Below are 23,600 nucleotides of genomic sequence, written 5' to 3'. Positions count from 1 at the left end.
ATGATTTTTTAAAAATCAGATTTGTTTTTATTTTTATCAAATTTATTTTAATAAAATGCTTTTGGAGTAAAAAATCTATCTAAAGACAGTTTTATATTTAAGATATATTAATAATTTAGTTTATTCAGCATGAAAGGGAGCTTAGTTTTGCAGCATGAGTCTGTATATTCTGCAATATTGGGTTGTCGGTGAGTCAACGGCAGGTCAGAGGAGGAGCCGCTGCTATAAAATTTTTGATTTAAATTGAGTCGATTTAAATTAAGCCTGTGATTTTAAATCATGATTTAGATCAACTTGATTTCAATCAAATTCACCCTGCTGACAGGTGCTGATGGATTTGGTGACTCCCTTGAAGTAAGGCTTGGCAAAAGAGGAATTGAGAAAGAGCCAGTATGTTAAAAAAATATAGTAGTTTTGGAGTGGGGTTTGGTTTCTTGCAAGTTTGGATTGAAGTAAAATGCAATGAGATACTAAAAATGGCTGCAGAATAGTTTCAAGGAAATTCCATAAAATGCATTTGAAATTCCCCTTGCTGGTCCTTTCATCCACTATTTTGATACAAAGCTATATAGATGTTAATCTTTCTGGTGGCTTTCTTTTCTGTATGTGTTACTCTTCAAATACTGGAATTGAGGTAGCAGATTGCCCATATGGTTTTTACTTTCAGCCTGAACCTAGTAATTGAGTTTTTATTCATTCTATTATCAGAGGAGAATTTAGATAAAAACTGGATTCGTGACCTTTTAAAAGTTGTCTGGAAACTGATGTTGGGTGGATGTTTTTAGCAAAATGCCGGAAGTTGGCTTATCTTTTTGTATTAAATAGTCCAGGCTTGACTGACCCTTGAATATAAAATAATTACCTTATTTCTGAATAACCCGTGTTTCAGGAAATGCTGAAGGATAAAGAAGCCTACCTTTCTATTTCCTTTCATTTTATCTGGTTCTATTTTAGTTACAGAAAATATTCCAATATGTATTGAATATATTTCCATGACACACCATTTGCTAAAATGTGAAACTTTCATAACGGCCATTATTCCTAAAATTTCCTCCCTTTGTATTTTAATAGTTTAATGTATTTTTTAAATGTAGGTGCATAATATTTCATGGTATTTTGTACTGTAGTACAATGGATTTTATTTTACTATTAATGAATCATATTTTGTAAATGGAAATTTTTAACATACTCTTTTCTGTCTCAAAAGTGTTCTTTCAAAAGGCAACTGGACTTTGTTTTTCTTAAGGGCATTTCATTTCTCATCCAAGAAGCTTCTTTAGCTCTGAAGAATATTCTCTTCTAGAAAAAATATATATCAAGAGCATTTTTATTGCTTTTAAAAAAAAAATCAAGGTTTTATTTTCGTTACATTTTGCTGCATCAGTGCAAATTATGTTATATTCCTTCTTAGTACTTTTTTCTACACACTTTTTATTAATCCTTTGGGAAATAACACTATCATTACACATCTCCATTTTCTGGAATAGTTGATTTGGGCCATAATATTCCACGCCAAAAATAGAACTTAACAGTTGTACTTGAGAAAGAATTGGCTGTTTCATCTTCTGTAGCTGGCTGCATCCTCTTTTGATCTCTGCCTAGGAGAGGAAGAACTGCTGTACATTTGGGAATCAGATGAAAGCTGGAATAGCTGCATCTTCTAAGCAGTAAAAAATACTAATTCCATTTAATAAAGTTGTTAAGAAGTATGCAATATCAAGATTGTTGTTGATCTCTGGTTTCTATGTGTATTGATCTTGTACACTTTCTAGTCCCAATTGTGCACTGTACTTCCTGGCAAGTCATTTCCTTTTATGAGCTCATGATTGTCCGGCTGAATCATTGGGTTGCTTGTGTTCAACACCCTCTTAACTAGGATGTTCAGTAATGTCTTCTGAACAACAACAAAAAAAAACCTATGAACTGGGCTTTGCTAGCAATGTTATTTGCAACAATACAAAACTATTTTGAAGCTGTAGTTGGGACTTACAAAAACTCAGCTCTTTTTCAGGAACATCAGTTAGTCATTTCTATTTTCAGCAGGGTTATTTAAAATGACTACAGGTAGTCTTTGACATACAACCACAATTGAGACTAAAATTTCTGTTGCTAAGCAAGATAATTGTAAAATGAATTTTGCCCCATTTTACGACCTTTCTTGCCAAAGGTTTTAAGGGAAGCGCTGCAGTTGTTAGCAGCATGGTTGTTAAGTGAATCTGGCTTCCCCATTGACTTTGTCAAATGTTGCAAATGGTGATCACATGACCTTGAGACACTGCAACCATCATAAATATGAGCCTGCCCGATTGACAAGCATCTGAATTTTGATTATGTGACCGGGGGAAATACTGCAACGTTTGTAAGTGTGGGAAATGGTCATAAGTCACTTTTTTCAGGGCCATTGTAACTTCCAAGGGTCACTAAATGAAGTGTTCTAAGTCAAAGACTAACTGCATTCTGGCATGGGTGCAAAACTGCCGATTGCCGATTTGTGGTGGTGCTGATGTTAATAATCCACAGTTGTTACCTCCTTCCAGCTGTTGATTCTCTTGGTTTCTTCCGGAGGGAATGGAGGACTGCCTCTGAGCTCCGCTAAATGCGGAGGGCTTCCTGACGAGCGGGATGCTGCCGACCCTCATTTCCACCCTGAGGGTCTGGGTTTTTTGGCGCTAAACATCCTGGCACCTGCCTGGCCCCAAGCTGGCCTGTCGGGTCGGCCGGGCAGCCAGACAGGAGGAAGATAGCGCGCCAGTTGGCGCGGCGTGGCAGCGTGGCAGCTGGCGTTTTAAACCAGCATGGCGGCCGGCGCTCTCAGAATCGGAGTCAGGTCGGCAGAGCGGCAGAGCGGCGGCAGAACAACGGGGCGCCAGAGCCAGCGGAGCAGCGGAGCGGTAAAGATTGGATTGGAGCGGTAAAGATTGGATTGGAGGGGGGCGAGAAGGCTGGAGGAGGTGGAGGACAGCGGTGGAGGACAGCGGCGGTGGTCTGGGCGGTCTGCGTGATTGCGTGACTGTGCGACTGGGCGGTTTTTGGTCTGTGACATGAGAGTGATGGTGGCAACCTTGGAGAGCCGAGCGGCCCAAACTACGAACTATTACGAACTATGGATCGCTGAGCTCGAATTTGGCCGGTGATTGTGTGTAGGAATGTAAGGCCCGAGGGAGGCCCGAGAGACCCAAGGCGCCGAAGGGAAGAAGGAAGGAGGGTGAGGCCTGAGGCGCCGGAGGAAGCAGAGAGTTGAAAGAACGAGGGAAGGGCTGCAGGGAGGCCGCAGGGAGGCCGATGCAGCCCTCCCGGGCCCAATAACAACACCTGGGTAGCCAAATGGACAGAGGATTCTTTTCATCTAGAGCAGGCCATGGAATCGGAGGCCTGGAACATCAGAGGCCCACGCAGAAGGTCAGACCCGGTGTTTTGCTGAGCTCACTATTACCCCCCCCCCACTCACGCATTTACCATCTACTTACTACGGGCTATCTGCCCTACCATCTATTATGATTTACCATCCATTGCAAACTACCTCTTAGCTGCAATTTTTATCCACCAGCTGGCTACTTTATCATACTTCCATCAGCCAGCATTTACATCCAGATATGGACTATTTCCATCAGCCTATCCCCCTGCCTGGACTATCTTCTTGCCAAGACCATCCCCTTAGTGGGAACTGTGGCCACTGATACATCTACAGCTCCCACTTGACGAACTTGGCCCTGTCTAATCATGTTATATACGAGGCTAGACCTACTACAGCTACGAGATTCCCCCCTCTCGCAGCTATGGCCTCCTGCCCTTTCAAGGGCCCACCTTGAGGACGGGTTCATTAACCCAGAGAGGTGGAGGAAGCGCACGTTAAGGGGTTTTTTAATTAAATGTTTTTTAAAAGTTGTAAGGGGTTATAAGGATGGGGGGGGGAGGGGTTGTAGGGATTTGGGGGGGGGAACCGGTTAGGAGGGATGGAAGAGCCAGGCACCTAGGTGTGGTCGAAAGAGGAGGGACCGGAGTGGGGGAGGAGAGGGAAGATAGCATTCCTGTGCAGGGCTCCTTAATACCAACGGTCGTGGGGAGGGGCAGGTGCGAGGACAGTTTAAGAGCGCGTAGTCGGTTGGGAGACCGGGGTTTTTGGTCATTCCCGGTCGTTTGTACCAACCCCTGCATACTAGGTGGTCAGGATCTACAGACCCAAGGCCTGAGACTGCTGTTATGCAACGCGAGGTCCGTTGTTAATAAGGCCCCCCTCATCCACGATCTAATTTTGGAGGGGGAGCCGGACCTCGCCGGAATAACCGAGACCTGGTTGGGCCACGAGGGAGGTCTACCCCTTGTGGAAATGTGCCCGCCAGGTTATCGAGCATTTCACCAGCCTCGGGCCCAGGGAAGGGGCGGCGGGGTAGCAGTGATTATCCGGGAAGACTTAGAGCCGAGAGAGTTCACCGTGCCGCAGACATCCCGGTGTGAGTCCCTCGTCGTGAGATGGGGCCCAGGGAGGCAGTTGGGCCTGCTGATAGTATACCTGGCTCCTCGCTATACTTCAGCGGCCCTGCCCGAACTCCTTGAGCTGATCTCATCGGTGGCGGTTGAGACCCCCAAACTTTTAGTGATGGGGGATTTTAATCTGCCGTCGATGGGAGAAGCGTCTGAGGGGGTTCGGGAGTTCATGGCTTCCATGACAGCCATGGACCTGACCCAGTTAATTCAGGGCCCTACTCACGAGGGAGGCCACACCCTGGACCTTGTTTTCGTCTCTGGCCAGTGGACGAGTGATCTGGGAATAGGGGATCTAGACATTATTCCCCTGTCATGGTCGGATCACTCACTTCTCCGGCTGGACTTCCCTGGTGCTACCCTCCGCCGCGAGGAGGCGGAACTGGAAGGTATTAGATGGTTCCGCCCCAAGCGCCTGATGGAACCGGATAGGTTCCAGACGGAACTTGGGCCACCTCCTGTGGACCTGACCCGCCCCCGAGTGGAGGACCTGGTAGAGGCATGGAACAGTGCGACTACCGGGGCCCTAGACCGGGTGGCGCCTTTGCGGCCTCTCCTGCGGCGACGAACCACCCTGGCACCTTGGTTTACCGAGGAGCTAAGGGTGATGAAACGCCACAAGAGACGCCTAGAGAGTCGTTGGAGATCCTCCCGTTCCGAATTTGACCGAGCACAGGCACGAGCCTATTTGAAGACGTACCTTGTGGCATTAAGAGCGGCCAAACGTCAACATTGTGCCGCTCTTATTGCGTCTGCAGATAACCGCCCTGCCGCCCTGTTTCGGGTGACCCGCTCTCTCTTGTTTGAGAGACCACGGGAAGCCCCACTACAGGGCAGAGCAGAGGAGTTTGGGAAATATCTACAGGACAAAGTCGCTCAAATCCGGATGGGATGGGCCCCTTTCAGTGGTTCAGTAGAGACGCCCGTGGCGAGTCTTGAGGGACCGCTTTGGGAGGAGTTTGACTCGGTTGCCATCGAGGATTTGGACAGGTTGCGTGGACGTCTGCGACCCACCACATGTTTATTGGACCCGTGTCCCTCCTGGCTTGTACTGGCATCCTGGGAGGTTACGCGCGACTGGCTCCTTGGCCTGGTGAACGCCTCGCTGGGTGAGGGGTCTCTACCGGCCGCCTTGAAAGAGGCGGTGGTGAGGCCCCTGCTCAAGAAGCCTTCCCTGGACCCAACGGACCTAGTCAATTATCGTCCAGTCTCCAACCTTCCTTTTTTAGCGAAGGTTGTAGAGAGTGTGGTGGTACAGCAGTTCCCACGTCACCTGGAGGAAAATGATTATCTAGACCCGCGCCAGTCCGGCTTCCGACCCGGGCACAGCACGGAGACGGCCTTGGTCGCATTGGTTGATGATCTCTGGAGGGCCAGAGATAGGGGTTGTTCCTCTATCCTGGTCCTATTAGATCTCTCGGCGGCGTTCGATACCATCGACCATGGTATCCTGTTGCACCGGCTAGAGGGGCTAGGAGTCGGGGGCACCGTTTTACGGTGGTTTGGCTCCTACCTCTCTGATCGGACGCAACGTGTGTTGGCAGGGGAGCAGAGTTCGACCCGGAGGCCACTCACATGTGGAGTGCCACAGGGATCGGTGCTCTCGCCTCTCCTGTTCAACACATATATGAAACCGCTGGGCGAGATCATCCGTGGTTTTGGGGTGGGATATCATCTGTATGCTGATGATACTCAGCTATACATTTCCACCCCGAACCACCCCAATGAGGCCGTCGAAATGATGTCCCGGTGTCTGGAGGCCGTACGGGTCTGGATGGATGGCAACCGACTAAAACTCAACCCTTCCAAGACGGAGTGGCTGTGGCTTCCGGCCTCCCGGTTCAACCAGGTGCTTCCATCTCTGGCCATCGGGGGCGTCCAACTAGCCCCCATGGAACAGGTGCGCAATTTGGGCGTCCTCCTGGATGCCCGGCTGTCCATGGATGATCATGTAACAGCCGTGGCAAGGGGGGCGTTCCATCAGGTTCGCCTGATGCGCCAATTGCGCCCCTTATTGGACCGGGATGCCCTACGCACAGTCACCCATGCGCTAGTGACGTCTCGCCTGGATTACTGCAATGCTCTCTACATGGGGCTTCCCTTGAGATGCACTCGGAGACTACAGTTGGTCCAGAACGCGGCCGCGCGGGTGATTATGGGGAGGACTAGATACTCCCCTGTAACACCTCTCCTGCGCGAGCTGCACTGGCTTCCTGTGGTCTACCGAGTGCGTTTCAAGGTTTTGATTATGATCTTTAAAGCGCTTCATGGCACAGGGCCTAGTTATATGCAGGATCGCATCCTGCCCCACACATCCCTACGACCAATTCGCTCACACAGAGAGGGACTTCTCCGGGTGCCGTCCGCCAAACAGTGCCGGGGGGCGACACCCAGGAGCAGAGCCTTCTCTGTGATGGGCCCAGCCCTGTGGAATGACCTCCCCCGTGACATCAGGATTACTTCCGATCTCCGCTCCTTCCGTGTACAGCTGAAGACCCACCTCTTTCAATTATCTGGCCTGGCTCAATCGTAATTTCTCTTATTCCTCCTAACTGTTTTTTAAATTGTCTTTAAATATTAATTCTTAATTGCATATTGGGTTTTTACAATTGGGGTATTTTAATGCTGATTTTTAACTGTCTAAATGATGAAATTTGTTACTTCCTCCGTGTATGTGTGTTTTGTATTTATGTACGTTTATGTGCTGTTATATATCTTCTATGTTTTATGCTCCATTGTACGCCGCCCCGAGTCCTACTTGGAAAGGGAGCGGCTAATAAATCTGAATTATTATTATTATTATTATTTCTTTACATTAGCAGTTTCCAAGAGCTAGCGGTCAGGATCCAGTATCTCCTAGCATGTTGCAACTCTTTAAAAGTCATCATGGTATCTTCTTGTTTGGAATTCCTCTCTGGAATGACAACCGATGATAACTTTTAAAATTCCTGTTAGGTTGGTTGACCTTCACCATTTAACTAGGTGAGGTATATTTTTGCAGATTGACATCGTAGCCTTGAGTAATGCACATAAATGAGGCCCAATCAAGAGATAACTACATTACTGAGACTAAACATTATTGAGACATCACATGTTTGAAACTAAAATTGCACTTTCTTTTGAGAGAGAGTATATAGGCATTCCCTGGTTCTGTTAATATATATTACTTGTAACACAGGCTGATTGCTCTGTCTAATCAAACGTTCCTTCTTCTAATGAAGCAGTGTGCTACCCTTGAAAAGTATCTGGAAATGCAGTTGATGCAAATTCTGGCAGCTGAGCTGTTAACTTTTGCAAGATAGGAGGATCATATGATGCCTCTGCTGAAAGTTGGGCATTGATAATTGATTGCCTGTTGGGCAGAATTTAACCAGCTGGTATTGCCCTTTAAAGGCTCTGTGGCTTAGTGACATTTAAAGGCTCTGTGGCTTAGGGCCTTTCCAATGGATTGCATCTCCTGCTTTTGACTTGTCCAGTTGTTAGGAGCTTCAGGGGAAGCTCTTTTGAATATGTTTCTACTATCAGAAGCTTGCCTTTGTGGTGTATGGGAGTGGAGCCTTCGCTAATGATGTTCCCAGGCTATGGAATACATTTCTAGGGGAATTGTTTGGCTCGCTTTCTCAGCATTTAGGAAATCTGAAACAATTAATCTGTTTTTCAGGGTTAGATAAGTTAGACTACTTTAGTAATTTTAATATTTTCAACTATTTTTAATTTTTATAATCATTTTTTCGCTTCTTGTTTAGCTGTGTTAAGTGCCTGCCCAGAGTAAGAATGCAGAGTACAAGTAAATCAGTATAAATGGCCCTGAATTTCCAAGGAATGACAAATGAGATAAGATACAAATGCACAGAAGAATATCTTATGGTAGAAGGAAATTGTAATGTAACCTTAAAGAGACAGGATAAAATATAAATGCATTAATACCCTCTTTCCCTGGAAATAAGACCTCCCCAGATAATAAGCTGAATCAGGTTTTTGACTGCATGCGCTAAAATAAATCCTCCCCCGAAAATAAGCCCTCCCTGAAAATATTGCAACACAGCAACAGCCATGAGGTAACCACATGTGACCAAATATCATATACATTACAAAGATACAAATGCACCGAGTAGTGTTTTCCAACCAATTATACTCCAGAGGTGTTAGGACTATAGCAGCCACTTGACATCCATTCTGTAATCTGGAGGGCATCAAATTGGGAAAGATTAGCGCATAATCTAATCAACATACTGAAGAACAACTGTATGTGGAAGTTCCTAAAATGTCATATAAATTGATTTCAAACTTGAGCTTTGCAATAATTTATTAAATAACCGCGTTAAGGAATATTCAAAGAATTCAAGTAGATTAACATGATAGACAAGCATAATTATTGGTTTAGCCTTATGTTAATATTTTATTGTAAGTGGCCTTGGAAATGAGAGAGATAGAAGTGAGGGTCAGTTAATATGTTTGGAAACATTCTTAAGGCATTTTCTCAAAAATAATTAGTACGCCTACAATAAACAAACATCCTGCTTTGCTAGTTTAATGTAATTTAAAAATGGAAAAGCATATAATTTAAATTATCTTTTCAAGATTGCTGCATTTTAAAAAAAAATGGTTATAGCTACAGCATTAATGTTAGTTGTCAATATTTGAACTGCAGCCTGGAATGCTGTTTAAGGCTCCCATAAGTTGACTTTGTGCAGCTGTCATGTGTGGGATTCCTAAAGAAGTTATCCATCGTATCTTCAGGAACCACATGGCCCAGAAAAACCAGGAATATCCGCCTTGTAATAAACAGTACAGAAATATGTTGATGATGATAAATCTACTCATGTTGCATAAATTCCTTCAAACGCTTTTGGGAGATGGTTAGATTTATCTCTTAATAGCTGGGGAAGTTGATCTAACACTTTTTGTGGCTCTAGCAGTCTTGCCTACTTTTCTCCTAAAAATGTTTATATGTTCATTAGTTACATTAATAATGGGATTGCAATGTAAAACTTTTAGCTATTATAATAGTCCAGATTTACAGAAGATTAATTGCATCATCATGGGTTGATTTAGGCATATATGTTAATTGCAAGATTTTCTCTATTTTGTACATATCTGTTTTAGTAAAAATGTAAACATGGCTGTACAGTTCACATCTGAAAAAGTTCCAGGAAGCATATCTTTTTTAAGGTACACAACTTCAGCTTGGGTATTCTTAGTTCATCATTTATCATTAAGCTGGGTGTATCTGCACTACATCTAAGAAAAAAATATAGTTTTGGTGCTCTCAGTGGCTATATTCATACAATGAACTGAGCCGCAAGCCAGTATGTTAGGTTTTAGCTTAACTAATGACTTAACCATGACTTAGTAGGTAAACTATAAATAAATAATGGTTTAGCATAAGTGACATTTTCTTGTATATTAATATTTATTTAAATATTACATGACTGCAGAAACATTGTAAAGCCATGCTTAATAAATGCAATCTACTTTGTGCCATATAACAATGCCAATTTTCTCCCTGCTTCTGGGTTATTTGATAGAAGCACAGCATGTTCAAACTTTAGAGCATAAAGAGAAGTTAATTGCATCTTTATAGAGAAAGGAATCTCATCATAGAGTTCCACCATTTTTTGTGACTTTTGGTCTTATTTTGTAATTGTATGTTGATAATCAGACTAAACCTCTAATTTTAATGAATTATAATGATTTTGATAAATAATTGATGTTGGAAAATATCTTGAGAACAGTAGAACAATATTATTGAAGATTGCTTGTGTACAAAATGATATTAGCATATCAGTGCCAATAAATACCGTGCTTGTTAAATGTTTTTATTTGTTCCTATTAGGCACAGAAATAGTTTTAAAATGTGCTTAAAAATAGATCAGTGTTGCATTTGGTGTGGATTACTGAGCTAAAGAAAATTCCTTGTGGCTTTTGTCTATTTTACTTACATTCCCATTGAAGCTCATGGAAATTTTGCCATACTTTCAGTGGGAAGACGTTTTCATCAAGATTTTTCTTAAGCCCACATGAATAAATTCTATAATTGTTCATCCGTGTGACTTGAGTGATAAAAACAGAATGAGGAAGAGGAGTGAGCGTGGCAGAAATACTGGACACTTGATCACCCAGCCATTATTAAGTCTAGTGTTGACACTTAGTAGGAATCACAGGGAAACAATTCCTGTAAATTGGGACATCACAATGTGGTAGTGGTTCAGTTTTGATTCTTTTTAAAATGCTTATATATAAGGGGGGAAATCACAAAACATGTTTTGAGAAATTCAAACTGGCTAAATAGTAATGGCTACAGTGAATTCTTAAATTGATCTTCTCATTGCCCTTGATGACTTATCTTAAGTTTTTCCCTTTTGAGAGGTCCTCAACTTACAACAGTTCATTTAGTGACCATTCAGAGTTATAATGGCACTGAAAAATGTAACTTATGACTGTTTTTACAGTTATGACCTTTGCTGCAGCCCCATGATCATGATCAAAATGTCAGTTCTGGACAGCCTAGAGGCCTGGATTCTATTTAATCAAATAGTTACCATTAATTAATAAAACTATTAGTATCATCCCTTTCGAGAAACTCCTATAGGAATGATGCTGAAAAGTGATTTTGTACACAAGGAAACAGAAATTGTTTGACAAATCACCTGATTTACTTAATACTGATATGTGGGATGCAAGATAATATATACTACCAGTCTGCATTCCCTATTATTTTTTATCTACATTTATCTATATTCAAAACAAAATGAACTTGTCTTTTATAAAGATGAAAACACAGGAAATGACAGCAACTGCCAGATAATGAAGGTTGATCAGGGCAGCAAAATGCTTTTCAAATATTATTTAAAGTAGCAGGGTTTCATTAAAACCATATTTCCCACTTAGAATTTCAAGATTTCAAGAATTTCAACATTTGGTGCCTTCCATGATAATCAAAATGAACATCACAGATTTAAGAATTAGAACATATATCTTGGCATTTTTAATCAGATTGAAATGTAATTTGCATAAAAGCTATGAGGTAAGACTTGTTAATAGGGGAAAACATTTTAAAAGCAGAAAATGCTGTAATTTAAAATTATAGCTATAATATATATATACCATACTAAAACTAGTAATTTAAAATTACACATTGCAGAAAACATTTTTTTTAATCTGACAATTACTTTAATTTGATTTCACTGTTATAGAACAAAGCCCTGGTGTTACAGTCATAAATAATATTCAACTGAAAATATTTTTTTCTAATTGCCATTTTAAAGCCTTAATGATCTCTTATTTGATACATTTATAATACTTATATAATACTTACTATTTTATACATTGGAAATTATTATAAAATAATTGCAATAATTTCCAGGTTCTTAATGGCTGAAAATCGTTGATAATTGAAAAAGGGGGAAGGTTGATTATATTAGGAAGACGATGTGAGCAATACGAAGGGATGTACTGTATAGCCATTGAATTTTAGAATTTTAAGTAACTTAGAAAAGATTTACTAAACACATTGTGAAGGCAACCTAAGATAATGTTCAAAAGTACAACAAATAGTTGCACTAGTGGGTCGAAGGAAGGCCCATTTGTATTAATAAAGAGCCCTGGAGGATAGAGTATATTTCCACTACTCTGTGTGAAGTTGAACCTATTTTCAAGATTCCTGTCTCTGTGGACTTTGACAGTAAGAGTTATGCTTCCTTGGTCACGTTCTTGGTTATGTTTGTGTCTGTGTGAATATTGGAGATTATCTTACAGAAGAGAACAATGTAACTGTTACAGCTAAAGAAGCTGTATTTGTAGGAGGAACCCCTTGCATTTTTATATTCTGCTAATGTTATTTATTTTTCTGCCAAAAATAAAATAATCTGTAATTAGTTAAGGCCTCAGGGAGATCTCTGAACAACATGTGGATGGTGAAATCCAACTTGCATTATGAACTCAGCATTTTTTCTATTTCTTATAGAATCCCTCCTGCTTATACAGGAAGTCCTCGCTTAACAACTTTTTGTTCAGCAACAGTTCAAAGTTACCACAATAGTGAATGAATGGTAGTTATTATCAGTCCTCAAAATTTGTGGCTGTTGCAGGACTCCTACGGTGGTGTGATCAAAATTTGGGTACTTGGCAACCCCACTCATATCTACGACCTCAGCAATGTGCTTCAACTCACCCAACCCACCTAAGTATCATCTTCACGTCTCTGCCTTTTTGCCCCCACCCTGCATTCTCCATTGCCCATACACCCTGAGCTGACCTTCTGTAGTTGTCTTCCTCCCATTGCTGAGGATGACTGCCCTGCCAAGGCAGCTGCTAGCATTTTCCAAACTCCTCACAAAGGAGAGGAAGAAATAAATGAGTGTTTTGCAAGTAGGAACTATCTCTCTTAAAAGCATTACATTATACTTATCTATTCTTATAGTCCAGCACAAAAAGTATTGGATTCAAGTAGTACAAATCCATTCCTCTTGCAGTTTGACCACATGATACTTTGAAAAAAATGCCTGAGTGGTTGGCACAGATTTGTATAAAACTATTCAATGCTTTCTGTTGCTGTATTTCAGTGTTGAACTGGTCCATGAAATAATTGTGCCATTTACTAAGTGGCATTTGCCCAAAATGAAATAGTAAAAAAGCAAGTTAGATTAGCTGCCAGTTTTTTCATGGCTATTCTTTCCTTGCCAGGGCACTGCTGAATGCAGTTGTTATGCTCTATAAAGCAAGAAGCAAAAATAAACCCAGAATAAGCATTTGATGCAGAGCTAATACCACTAGCCACTTTTGCAGCTGTTTTAATCCAATTCATTTCATTGGAATTCTTCCTCCCACATTGGAGATTATAATCATAATGCACAAAGATTCAACTGGAACTTTCCCCCATCAGACCTTCTCCTAAATTAGACTCAATGGGCAGGCTTCCAATTGTCTATCATCCAGCCTTTTAAAATAAGTTTTATTTTAAAATAAAATATCAGCAGCAGGAGATTTTGATAGGGAGCTAATATATGGATTGTGCATTAATATTAGCTATATTTTATTGCTAAGGTAAAGGTTAGTTAAGTGTTTTACCTTTGGCTGCATTTCCTTTGTTAGGAGCTTCAAAGGAGGGAATTGTTCTGAATATCTTCCCATTCGTTCATTTGGAATGATTCAGTTCTATATTAATATGTTGTATTACAAAGCTGAAAACCAACACATTAACTGCAGTGTTACCATTGTACACTCTTGATGGGAGAAACCAGATTTTGGGGACTGGTTCTTCCCTCCACCAATCTCAAATTAAACAAATAATATTCATAGATTGTAAATAGCATTTTGGCTTCTGACTTCTCTGATAGAATTTTTTTTGGAAAACTTTATTTTTAGATAGGTCATTGTGTATGTATGTGGTGTAGAAGCAGTAGATGAGCTTTATATGCAAAACCTGCTTACAAATGATTAATTTAATTATGGTTTTTACCAAGTTAGCCTAGCTGTCTGGATTCATTTCCTAACCACAAATTAATGAACAACATTTCTGCTTTGAATGTTATAGGCCAGTGATGGCTAAACTTTTTTGGCTCGTGTGCCAAAAGCGGGGGAGCACAGGTGGAGTCGCCCCCGCTTTTGGCACACTTTTTTCGCCCTCCCCATGCTCTAGAGCAGTGGTTCTCAATCTGTAGGTCAGGACCCCTTTGGGGGTCAAATGACCCTTTCACAGGGGTCGCCCAAGACCATAGGAAAACATGTATTTTAAAAAAAATATGGAAAACAAAATAATTTTATGGTTGGGGGTCACTACAACATGAGGAACTGTATTAAAGGGCATTAGGAAGGTTGAGACCCACTTCTCTAGAGGCTTTCTAGGAGCCTGAGGAGGATGAAATAAGTCCCCCCTGCCACACCGGAGGCTCTCCGGAGGTTTCAGGAACTTCCCTGAAGCTTCTGGAGCGTGAAAAATGGCCCTACGGACAAACGGGAAGTAACTTCCGGAGGTCAAAAAACAGCCTCAAAAGAAGGCCGAAGTCAGCTGCACGCTGGAGGTGGCAGGACAACGCCTCGCGAGCCCTACCAAATGGCTCCGCATGCCACCTGTGGCACGCGTGCCATAGGTTCACCATCACGGTTATAGGTTGAGTTAACATATGATGTATGGTCCATGGAAACCCAGATAATTAAATGGAATAAATGAAAGTTTAATTAAACATGGGTAAGTAGCTAGTAGAACATGGTCCTCACACCCAGATGGAGGAGGTTTGTGAGCAAGAATAAGAAGTAAGTAGAGACTGTGTTGGCTGCTTCTGTCCTAGAACTCTTAGGATAGCCTTGATATCTGTGCTATAGGCAGACAACTGCCTGTAGGCAGAACATAGAAGGGATCTCATATTTAAAATTAGATTTCCCCACATAGGGATAGCACAGAACAAGTCCTTATCTGGAATATTTTTTTTTCTTTTTTGCAAAGGAATGACTTCTGAGGCAAAGAGTAAATGCCTGAAATATTTTTTAAGAGGGCACATGCTGCCTATGGCATTTGCCAAATAAGCCCTGTTTGTGTTGGTGGCAGTTGACTCCAGTGCTTGAGTTGGGGTAAGGCTGTAATCTTAGAAGATCTCGTGTTTAAATGGAAAGGGTGAATATTTGTGGTCGTGTTACTTTGGTTAGACTTTTTATCATGGTGAATGTCCCTCATTCCAGACACACACTTTCTGTGTGGTTACGTAATACACTGTTTTAGACAGTTTTCATGCTAGAATAATCTATATTACTCCTACTTGAATCAGTGGGAGAATGCTTTTCTTTATCTTTCAACTTGAAATTCTGACAAATGACGAGGTGCAGTATGAATTATCATGCTTTGGATACATTATATAAATTCTTAACTTTCTTAAGAAGTTTGTAATGTTGGGAAATTGGACAGAAAGAGAAAGAGGGAAACCAATCACAAGGTGTACAGTATCAATTACAATGATGATGAGTGTGCACCTTTGGAAGACTTGAAAGTCCAGGTTAGGATAGATGGCTCTGGAGAAAATCTGCCTTTGGGATTGCTAAGAGATGACGCTCATCGCCATCATCATCACTGTAGAAGATGGACCACCTAATTAAATGCATCCATTCACCACCCATATATCGTCCTGGCTGCATCCGGGCACAAAGACAAAATATGCTGAACCGTTATTCATAAATATCAAGGCCCACTCTAATGTACCATGTTTCCCCTGTGTTCTCATCTTCCTCTGTACAAGAAAATAGATAATGAGGCATTTTTGTATTGCTTAGTGGTGAGCTATTCTTAAAACTTTTAGAAAGAGAATGTCATTAAATACAGTAGCACAAGCAAGACAGCCTGCTTCACATCACTTAAGCAGCTGTGTCATCTAGGAGGCTCAGTGCACTTGCTAGGAAGGCTTTCCCAGTTGTCTCTCTGCATGCATGGGTGTGTATAAGCAACACTTCTGAGAATGCCTGCAAAGCAAAGTGGTTTTGCATGCTCCATTTATTTATTTGTGGTAAGTATATGTTGGCAACTCCTAAAGAGTTACATTGATTTACAAAATTTGATAAAAACAATAAATGCATTAAAACAAATTACATTATTCAGTCAGTCAACTGGTCAATCAGTTAGTGGAAGTCATTTTGGGATAATCTTCAAAGAACAAAGCCTTCTGTCCGTAGGCTTTTTATCAAATTGAAGAGAGCTGCTTTGTAAAACACTCCTATTAAGTACCTTGCACGTTTTTGTTAGCCACAGTTGCACCAAAATGCAAATTATTTTCCTTCAAACCATGATATGAATAGAAACGAGGATTCCAAAACACAATCCAGCTTGGAAGAAAACTGGTATTTAAGAAGATGGTTTGCTGGATTCCAGTCATATGACATATAATTGTTCTGACCTAGGCTTTCCAAGATCATGAAGCAGACTCCTCGTCCCGATAAAACTTCTTTTGTTTAGTTAAAGGGAATTCCTCTTCAGCAAAGTCCCGACAAACAGTCTTTCATGAGATTTCACAACTACAGACCTTTATCAGGCTCTCTCTCCCTCTAATTACCTACCTACCTACTCTCTCTCTCTCCCTACCTATCTACTGTATTTCTCTCTCTCTCTTTCTCTCTCTCTCTCTCCCCCTCCCTCCCTACTGCTATATCTCTCTCCGTACCTATCTACTGTATTTCTCTCTCCCCCCCTCTATCTACCTACCTACTTACTCTCTCTCTCCCTCTACCTATCTACTGTATTTCTCTCTCTCTCTTTCATTTCTCTCTCTTTATCCCTGTACCTCCCTACCTACACACTCTCTCTCTCCCTACCTACCTACTTTATTTCTCTATTTCTTCATCTCTCTCTATTTCTCTCTCTCTCTCTCTCTCTCTATCTCTTTGTCTACCTACCTACCTACCTACCTACCTACCTACCTACCTACCTACCTACCTACCTACCTACCTACTCTCTCTCCCTACCTACCTACTGTATTTCTCTCTCTTTCTCTCCCTCTCTATCCCTCTATCTACCTACCTACTTTTTTTAAACTTTGCCTCTTTAAAACCTTGGCGCGTCTTATGCTCATGTGCGTACTCCAAAAAATACGATAAATTCTTGCAGTGTATCTTGAAGTACTGTCGTCAGAACATAAGATTTAAATTGTCAATTTCAAGGTTTCATGTTGAAATCTAAAATGTTTATAAATGTTTATACTATATTCTAATTAAGTTACTATATGTGTGCCTGTTGAAACGTGCAGTCTGATCCTTCACTTGGCTTTATAGAAATCAATGTTTCCCATCCATGGCAATTTTTAGATGTATGGACTTCAGCTCCTAGAATTCCTAAGCTAGCATGCTGACTGAGGAATTCTTGTGAACTGAAGTTTGCACATCTTGAACTTGTGACAGTTCAGAAACCTTGATATAAAGCCTATTCCAAAAACTCACTCAAGGAGGGGTGCTGTGAATATCCTCTAAATCTTCTGGATATAGTGCACAATGCTGTAGCCTGGAGAGCAATTCTTTGTGCCCCCAAGACAGCACGTGTCACACATACACTGCAAGAATTATATTGGTTACCAGTTTGTTTCCATGTCTAATTCAAGGAGCTGGTTTTTAACCTTTAAAACCCTTCACGGCTTGAGACCAGGTTATATGTGAGACTACTATTCCCCCATTACATCAGCCCATCCCAGGGGTGTCAAAGTCAAGGCTCGTGGCCCGCATCCGGCCCGTGAGGTGCTTAGATCTGGCCTGCAGGGCCGACCTGGACATAGCAACGGCCCGGCCCTTGGTGCCCCTGCCAGCAAAAATGAAGCTCGGGATGGCTAAGTGTGGGGCCCCCCTGAGCTTCAGTTTTGCTGACAGAGGGTTGTAGGAGACAGCTGCAGCCAGATATGGAGCTCGGAAGCCCATTTTCACTGGCAGAGGACTCGGGCCACCAGAAGTGCCCCCAACATGAGTCACGTTGAGCTGGCCACGCTCACCCTGACCATGCCCACTCCAGCCCCCCAAGGTCAAACACAACCCTAATGCTGCCCTCAATGGGTTTTCCACTCCTGGCCAATCCTATTAGACCCAGCAAAGACAGCCTGCTATGGATTCTACCTGCATGAGGCCTACATGTTTGACCTTCTCTACTGTGGAACTTACCTTATGGAATATTCCTGCCCATCTAATTTAGCTCCATAATTTTTAATGTTCTGGAAGTTTCTCAAGACATGATTAAGTCCCTAGATTTCGGGGTCCCAGGAAACTGGCAACATTTTTTGATACCTCCCCTAAAGTAGGTGACATATGCTTGCTGTTATTTCTCTGTGTTTATGATTTGTATCATCTAATGTTTAAATGATTTAAAATTTTAAAATAATTATTGTCTATATTTTTATTAGATTGTTTTTATACTATGGTTTATTTGATCGTGGTATATCACCCACAATGATTTTCAATGAGATTGTTGCAGAGGTTGTATTCAGCCAGTTCTGACAGGTTCTGGAGAACCGGTAGCAGAAATTTTGAGTAGTTCGGAGAACCGGCAATTAGGCTGGTCCTGCCCCTGCTGCCTCCCAGCTGATCTTCTTTTGTTGCCCTGATCAGGAGAATGGAGCTGGAAAGCAGTTTAGTGGGGTGGGGAGGGAATGGGGCTTTTGCAGTAACCTTCTCCCAGGAGTGGGGAGGGAATGGGGATTTTGCAGTATTCTTCCCCTGCCACACCTACAAAGCCACTCCCACCAAGCAATGCCACGCCCACCAAGCAACGCCCTCAAAACTGGTAAAAACAATTGAATCCCATCACTGGATTGTTGGCATCTGTATACATTTGATAAATAAATTAGAACTGTTTCATAGCTAGTACCTATAATTGATTAATATTTGTACATTCTGCTGATACAAAAACTTGAATCATATGGTATGCTTCTAGGTAAGTTCCATTATAAATCAAATCCTTTAATATCATAAATTATAACATAATCGTAAGTGGGAAATGTTATAACCCTATTGGGAATCTATGTGATGCTTTTTTTTATTAAATAGATTTTAAAGTTAAGGAACTTTAAACTTTAAAGGAACTTTAGCAATGAATGCTAAAGATAATCCTGTCAGTACAGGTAATTATGGCTTAACAACTTGATTGTTTAACAACCAGTCAAAGTTATGATGGACTAAAAAAATAGTTACAACCCATTCTCAAAGTTACGCTGCCCACCCTGTGTCACATGGTTGTATTTGGGTCTCAGCAACTGGCTCGCATTTATAACCGGTTGCAGTGTCCCACAGTCATTTGACCATGATTTGTGACTTTTTTGCCAGTTAAATTTTTTTCCCTTGATTCTGGCAAAAAATGTCCATTCATGAAAATGGATTCACTTAACAATCACATGGTTCCCTCAATTATTATGCAATGCACTTAATGACTGTTACTCAGTTTTATAATAGTGAAAACAGTTGTAAAATCAAGTCAGGTCATGTGATGATGTTCTTAATGACTGCAGTGACTTATGACCAAAATTCTGGGCTCCACTGTGGTCATTAAGAGAGGACTATCTGTATTCTTGTTGTGAAACACAAAATAAATACCTAGCTTGTAGCAATGAGTTGGTTATTTGTAATCTTTGTTTAAAAATAAGGATTACTTTTTTTTCTTATATGCATGCAAATATAATTTTAATCAGTATTAAAGAGTTCAAATTGTCTTTCTAAATTTTGAAAATTTATCCTGGTCACCCAAAAATGATGTGATGGTTGCTTAGAAAAAAGGAATATACCGTATTTTTCGGAGTATAAGATGCACAAGAGTATACGACGCACCAAGGTTTTGAAGAGGCAATTTTTTTTAAAAAGTAGGTAGATAGATAGAGTAATAGAGAGGGAGAGAAAGAGAGAGAAATACAGTAGGTAGATAGGGAGAGAGAGAGTAGTTAGGTAGGTAGATAAAGGGAGAGAGAGAGAGAGAGTAGGTAGGTAGGTAGGTAGGTAGGTAGGTAGGTAGGTAGGTAGGTAGGTAGAGGGATAGAGAGAGAAATAGAGATAGAGAAATACAGTAGATAGGTAGGGAGAGAGAGGGAGTAGGTAGGTTGGTAGGTAGAGGGACAGAGAGAAAGAAATAGAGAGAAATACAGTAGATAGGTAGGGAGAGAGAGAGTAGGTAGGTAGGTAGAGGAAAGGAGAGAGAGAGAAATACAGTAAGTAGGGAGAGAGAGTGTGTATAGGTAGATAGGTAGGTAGGTAGAGGGATAGAGAGAGAGAAATAGAGAGAGAGAGAAATACAGTAGATAGGTACCGGAGGTATTTCTGCTGGCACAGCACTTGATCAATGTAATCACTCTAAAGAGCTTTCCAAAAGGGGATAAAAAAGGTTTTGCACTCTGCAACCCCCCCAAAACAGCCCGTTTTTCACGAAAACAGCCCCGTTTTTTTTAAAAAAATGCATGAATAGACTTGGGGGGGTTGCAGAGTGCTCCTCGGGGGAGGAAAACAAGTAAAAACTGGTTTTTTTTCATTAAAAATTGCTTGCATAGCCTTATGGAGAGTGCTGCTGGGGGCTGGGGGAGGAACAGCCCATTTTTCCTCTCATTTCTGCCCTATCCAGCCTCCAGGAGCTCTCTGAAAGTCTCCATAAGACCCTGCATGGCCATTTTAGTGAAGGGGCGGGGCTTTGGGAGGCAAAAAATGCTGTATTCAGTGTATAAGACGCACCCAGATTTTCAGCCTCTTTTTTGAGGCAAAAAGGTGTGTATTATACTTTGAAAAATACGGTAACTGACATTTTGTATGGATTAGTAAATACCTGTGCTATGTTTAATATTTTTCCAACATAACTCTCTTTAGGCAAGGAAATATTGTATTATTAAAATGACGTATTTTACTTTATTTCAAATTTCTGCCTCAACTACATCTTTATATTTTCTTTTGTTAGAGTCACTTTATATTTTTGCTACATATTTGGATATTTTCCAGCTGTTCAAATTTTCATACCGTATATGCAGCTAGGATGTAGAAAATTTTAATGTAGAATTTGAACCTTATAGCAGATGCCAGCAATATCAGCACTACAATATAAGTTTATTGTAGAAAAAAATTGCAAAATGGTAATCCACACTTACCTTTAAGTTGTAATATTTTTCTAAAGAAAGAATATTCTGTGACAAGTTTTGGTCTTTTTGCTGTCAATACGTTTTTTTGAAGTGCTTTTCCTGAAAACAGGAAAGAATGCAAAGTTAGTCCTCAGGTTTAGTTGAAGAAATTAATGGCTTTAAATTATCCTGCGGCAATCTTTGACTCAAAAAATCCTTTGCTTGGCTTTTCAAGAAGTATGAAAGGAAAAGATTGGATGAATACCTTTTTTCTTATGATTTAATCCCAGCTGTGATCAATTCCCTTTTCTCAGTGAAACTGTATTTCTCATTTCATACAATTTCAAAAGATACTATTGACATTTTTCTCTATGTAATTGTGGAGGGGAAAGGTTCTACAAGACAAGAGAGAAGAATGCACATTTAACACAGTGCACATTCTTACACATAGTGCATGGGGGAGCAGGATGTCCTGAAGACCATTGAGTGGTACATATTCACATAAAGTGAGATTTCATTTGGGTATTAGATAAGAGTGTCAGTGGTGCTTCAAATGATGACAACAGATGTACTTTGGGTCAGTCCCAAAGCTTGAGAAGATGGGGAATCAGTTTCATTGCCTGATAATGGTATTTCAAATAAAAGTGAATTTAAAAAACTGCAAAGTGTACTTTGCTGATACCCTAAATCTTGATGATGTAGGTAGGGATGGAAGTGTTCCCAGTTAAATTTATTTGATGGCTGAACTGTGGCTAGTTCAAAATTTCATTGTTGTTTCTAATTGAGTGCAGAATGTTATTAATTACATACCATATATAATAATACATCCAGTTACTTGTCCGAAGTTCCTTTAAGTCTAATACTTGGAAATATGAAATTATTTCTCCTTTAATCAGTTTATTTGAAGCAAAGAGAACAATTTATTTTCCATTGTTCTTATTATTACTTCCTGCTTCTAATTTTATAAATGCTGACTTTTTGTTTTTCTTTCCTTTTTACCTTCTCAGATGAACGGGACAAAGTACAAAAGAAAACATTCACAAAATGGATAAACCAGCACCTCCTGAAGGTCAGAATATTTAGATTCATTCAACTTGGCAGTACATTGGATGCCATAATGTTTTACCAAGGTGGTCTGAGATGGAATGGAACGTTTATTTAATATATCAAAAAAAGGATAATACTCAAGATGATGATAGCAGTCCAGTTCCAGAGATTCCTGGAAGAGACTGTTTTTCTAGAACATGCCTGGTCATCCAGCTTGATTATCTCATTTGATGAGTCTTCTTTAGAGAAGCGTTATTACTCATTATTTCTCAATATTCCATGTCACGTTTGTACAGGTAGTCCTCGACTTAAAACAATTCATTTCGTGACCGTCCAAAGTTACAATAGAATTGAAAAAAGTGACTTTATGACCATTTTTCACGTGACCATTGCAGCATCTCCTTGATCAAAATTCAGATGCTTGGCGACTGGGTCATATTTATGACAATTGCAGTGTCCCAGGGTCACGTGATCCTATTTTGCAACCTTTCAAGCAAAGTCAATGGAGAAGGCAGGTTCACTTAACAACTGTGTCATTCGCTTAATAACTGCAATGATTCACTGAACTGTGGCGAGAAAGGCCATAAAATGGGGCAACATTCACTTTAACAAATGTCTTATTTAGCAACAGAAATTTTGGGATCAATTGTGGTCTTAGGTTTGGGACTACCTGTACTTTCTATCATGATACCTTATTATATCACATCTGTGAAGTGGGATAAAGGCAGTGGTGGGTTTCAAATTTTTTTAGAACCTCTTCTGTAGGTGTGGCCGGCTTTGTGGGAGTGGCTTGCTGGCTGTGTGACCGGGTAGGAGTGGCTTGCCAGCCATGTGTAGAGTGGGAGTGGCTTGGCAGTCATGTGACTGGGTGGGCATGGCCAACTTGTAAAATGTGGTGAAACTCACTTAACAACGCTCTTGCTTAGCAACCAAAATGTTGGCTCAGAAACTCTGGCATTTGAAGCACACAAGTCTTAAAGCAGTCAAGTTACAAGACCCTTGCACCCCTAACCCTTTAGAAAGAAAACCCCCAGGGTTGTTCAAACTTGACAGCTTTAAGACTTTAAGGTTTAGATAGGACTCCTAGAGGCGGACGGGGCGATTACGGAGCCAGCTAATCAGTGAGCGGCGGGTGGGGCAAGTGTGGTGCAGACGGGTGGCGGGAGGGAGCTGGAACCGGTTCTAAACGGCACGGTAGATTTGTGGAACCTCTTCTATAGAAGAGGTTAGAACTGGCAGGAACCCACCCTTGGATAAAGGGCATGACATTTTGCTGATTCTGCTTCTGTCTGCAGTGCCAATCATAGCAGATAGCCTTGGATGAATATTTTTCAAACCTCCTTTGGCAGTTGTAACAGAAAGTACTGAAACTTTTGAAATTGCTAAAGATATCAGATGGAGAGCATAGTGCGGTCATTCTGATGATTACATTTAGCTCTGTGTCTGGGTTACATCTGAATCAGGAGAAGCCTTTATAAAAAAGAGAATAAAATACATTGAAGATAAACAACCACCATGCACAGTAAATAT

At 41.0% G+C, this 23,600-nt stretch overlaps 1 protein-coding gene across 5 annotated transcripts in view; it reads left to right on the top strand.

The window, feature by feature from the left end:
• LOC309386795 (dystonin-like) overlaps positions 1–23,600 on the top strand; it is a gene marked incomplete at its 5' end in the record, with an annotated part of 348,938 nt that overhangs the window by 69,187 nt on the left and 256,151 nt on the right. For all 5 annotated transcript variants that reach the window (XM_081942582.1, XM_081942577.1, XM_081942581.1 and 2 more), the window contains one exon: positions 22,031–22,092. In XM_081942582.1, the coding sequence (XP_081798708.1) occupies positions 22,031–22,092 (62 nt within the window). The remainder of the gene's footprint in view (positions 1–22,030; positions 22,093–23,600) is intronic.

Source organism: Natrix helvetica (assembly GCF_964273705.1).
Source record: "Natrix helvetica genome assembly, chromosome: 2".
NCBI lineage: Eukaryota > Metazoa > Chordata > Lepidosauria > Squamata > Natricidae > Natrix > Natrix helvetica.
The sequence above is the reverse complement of the archived record's forward strand: the minus strand, read 5'-3'. Positions and strand labels throughout refer to the sequence as shown.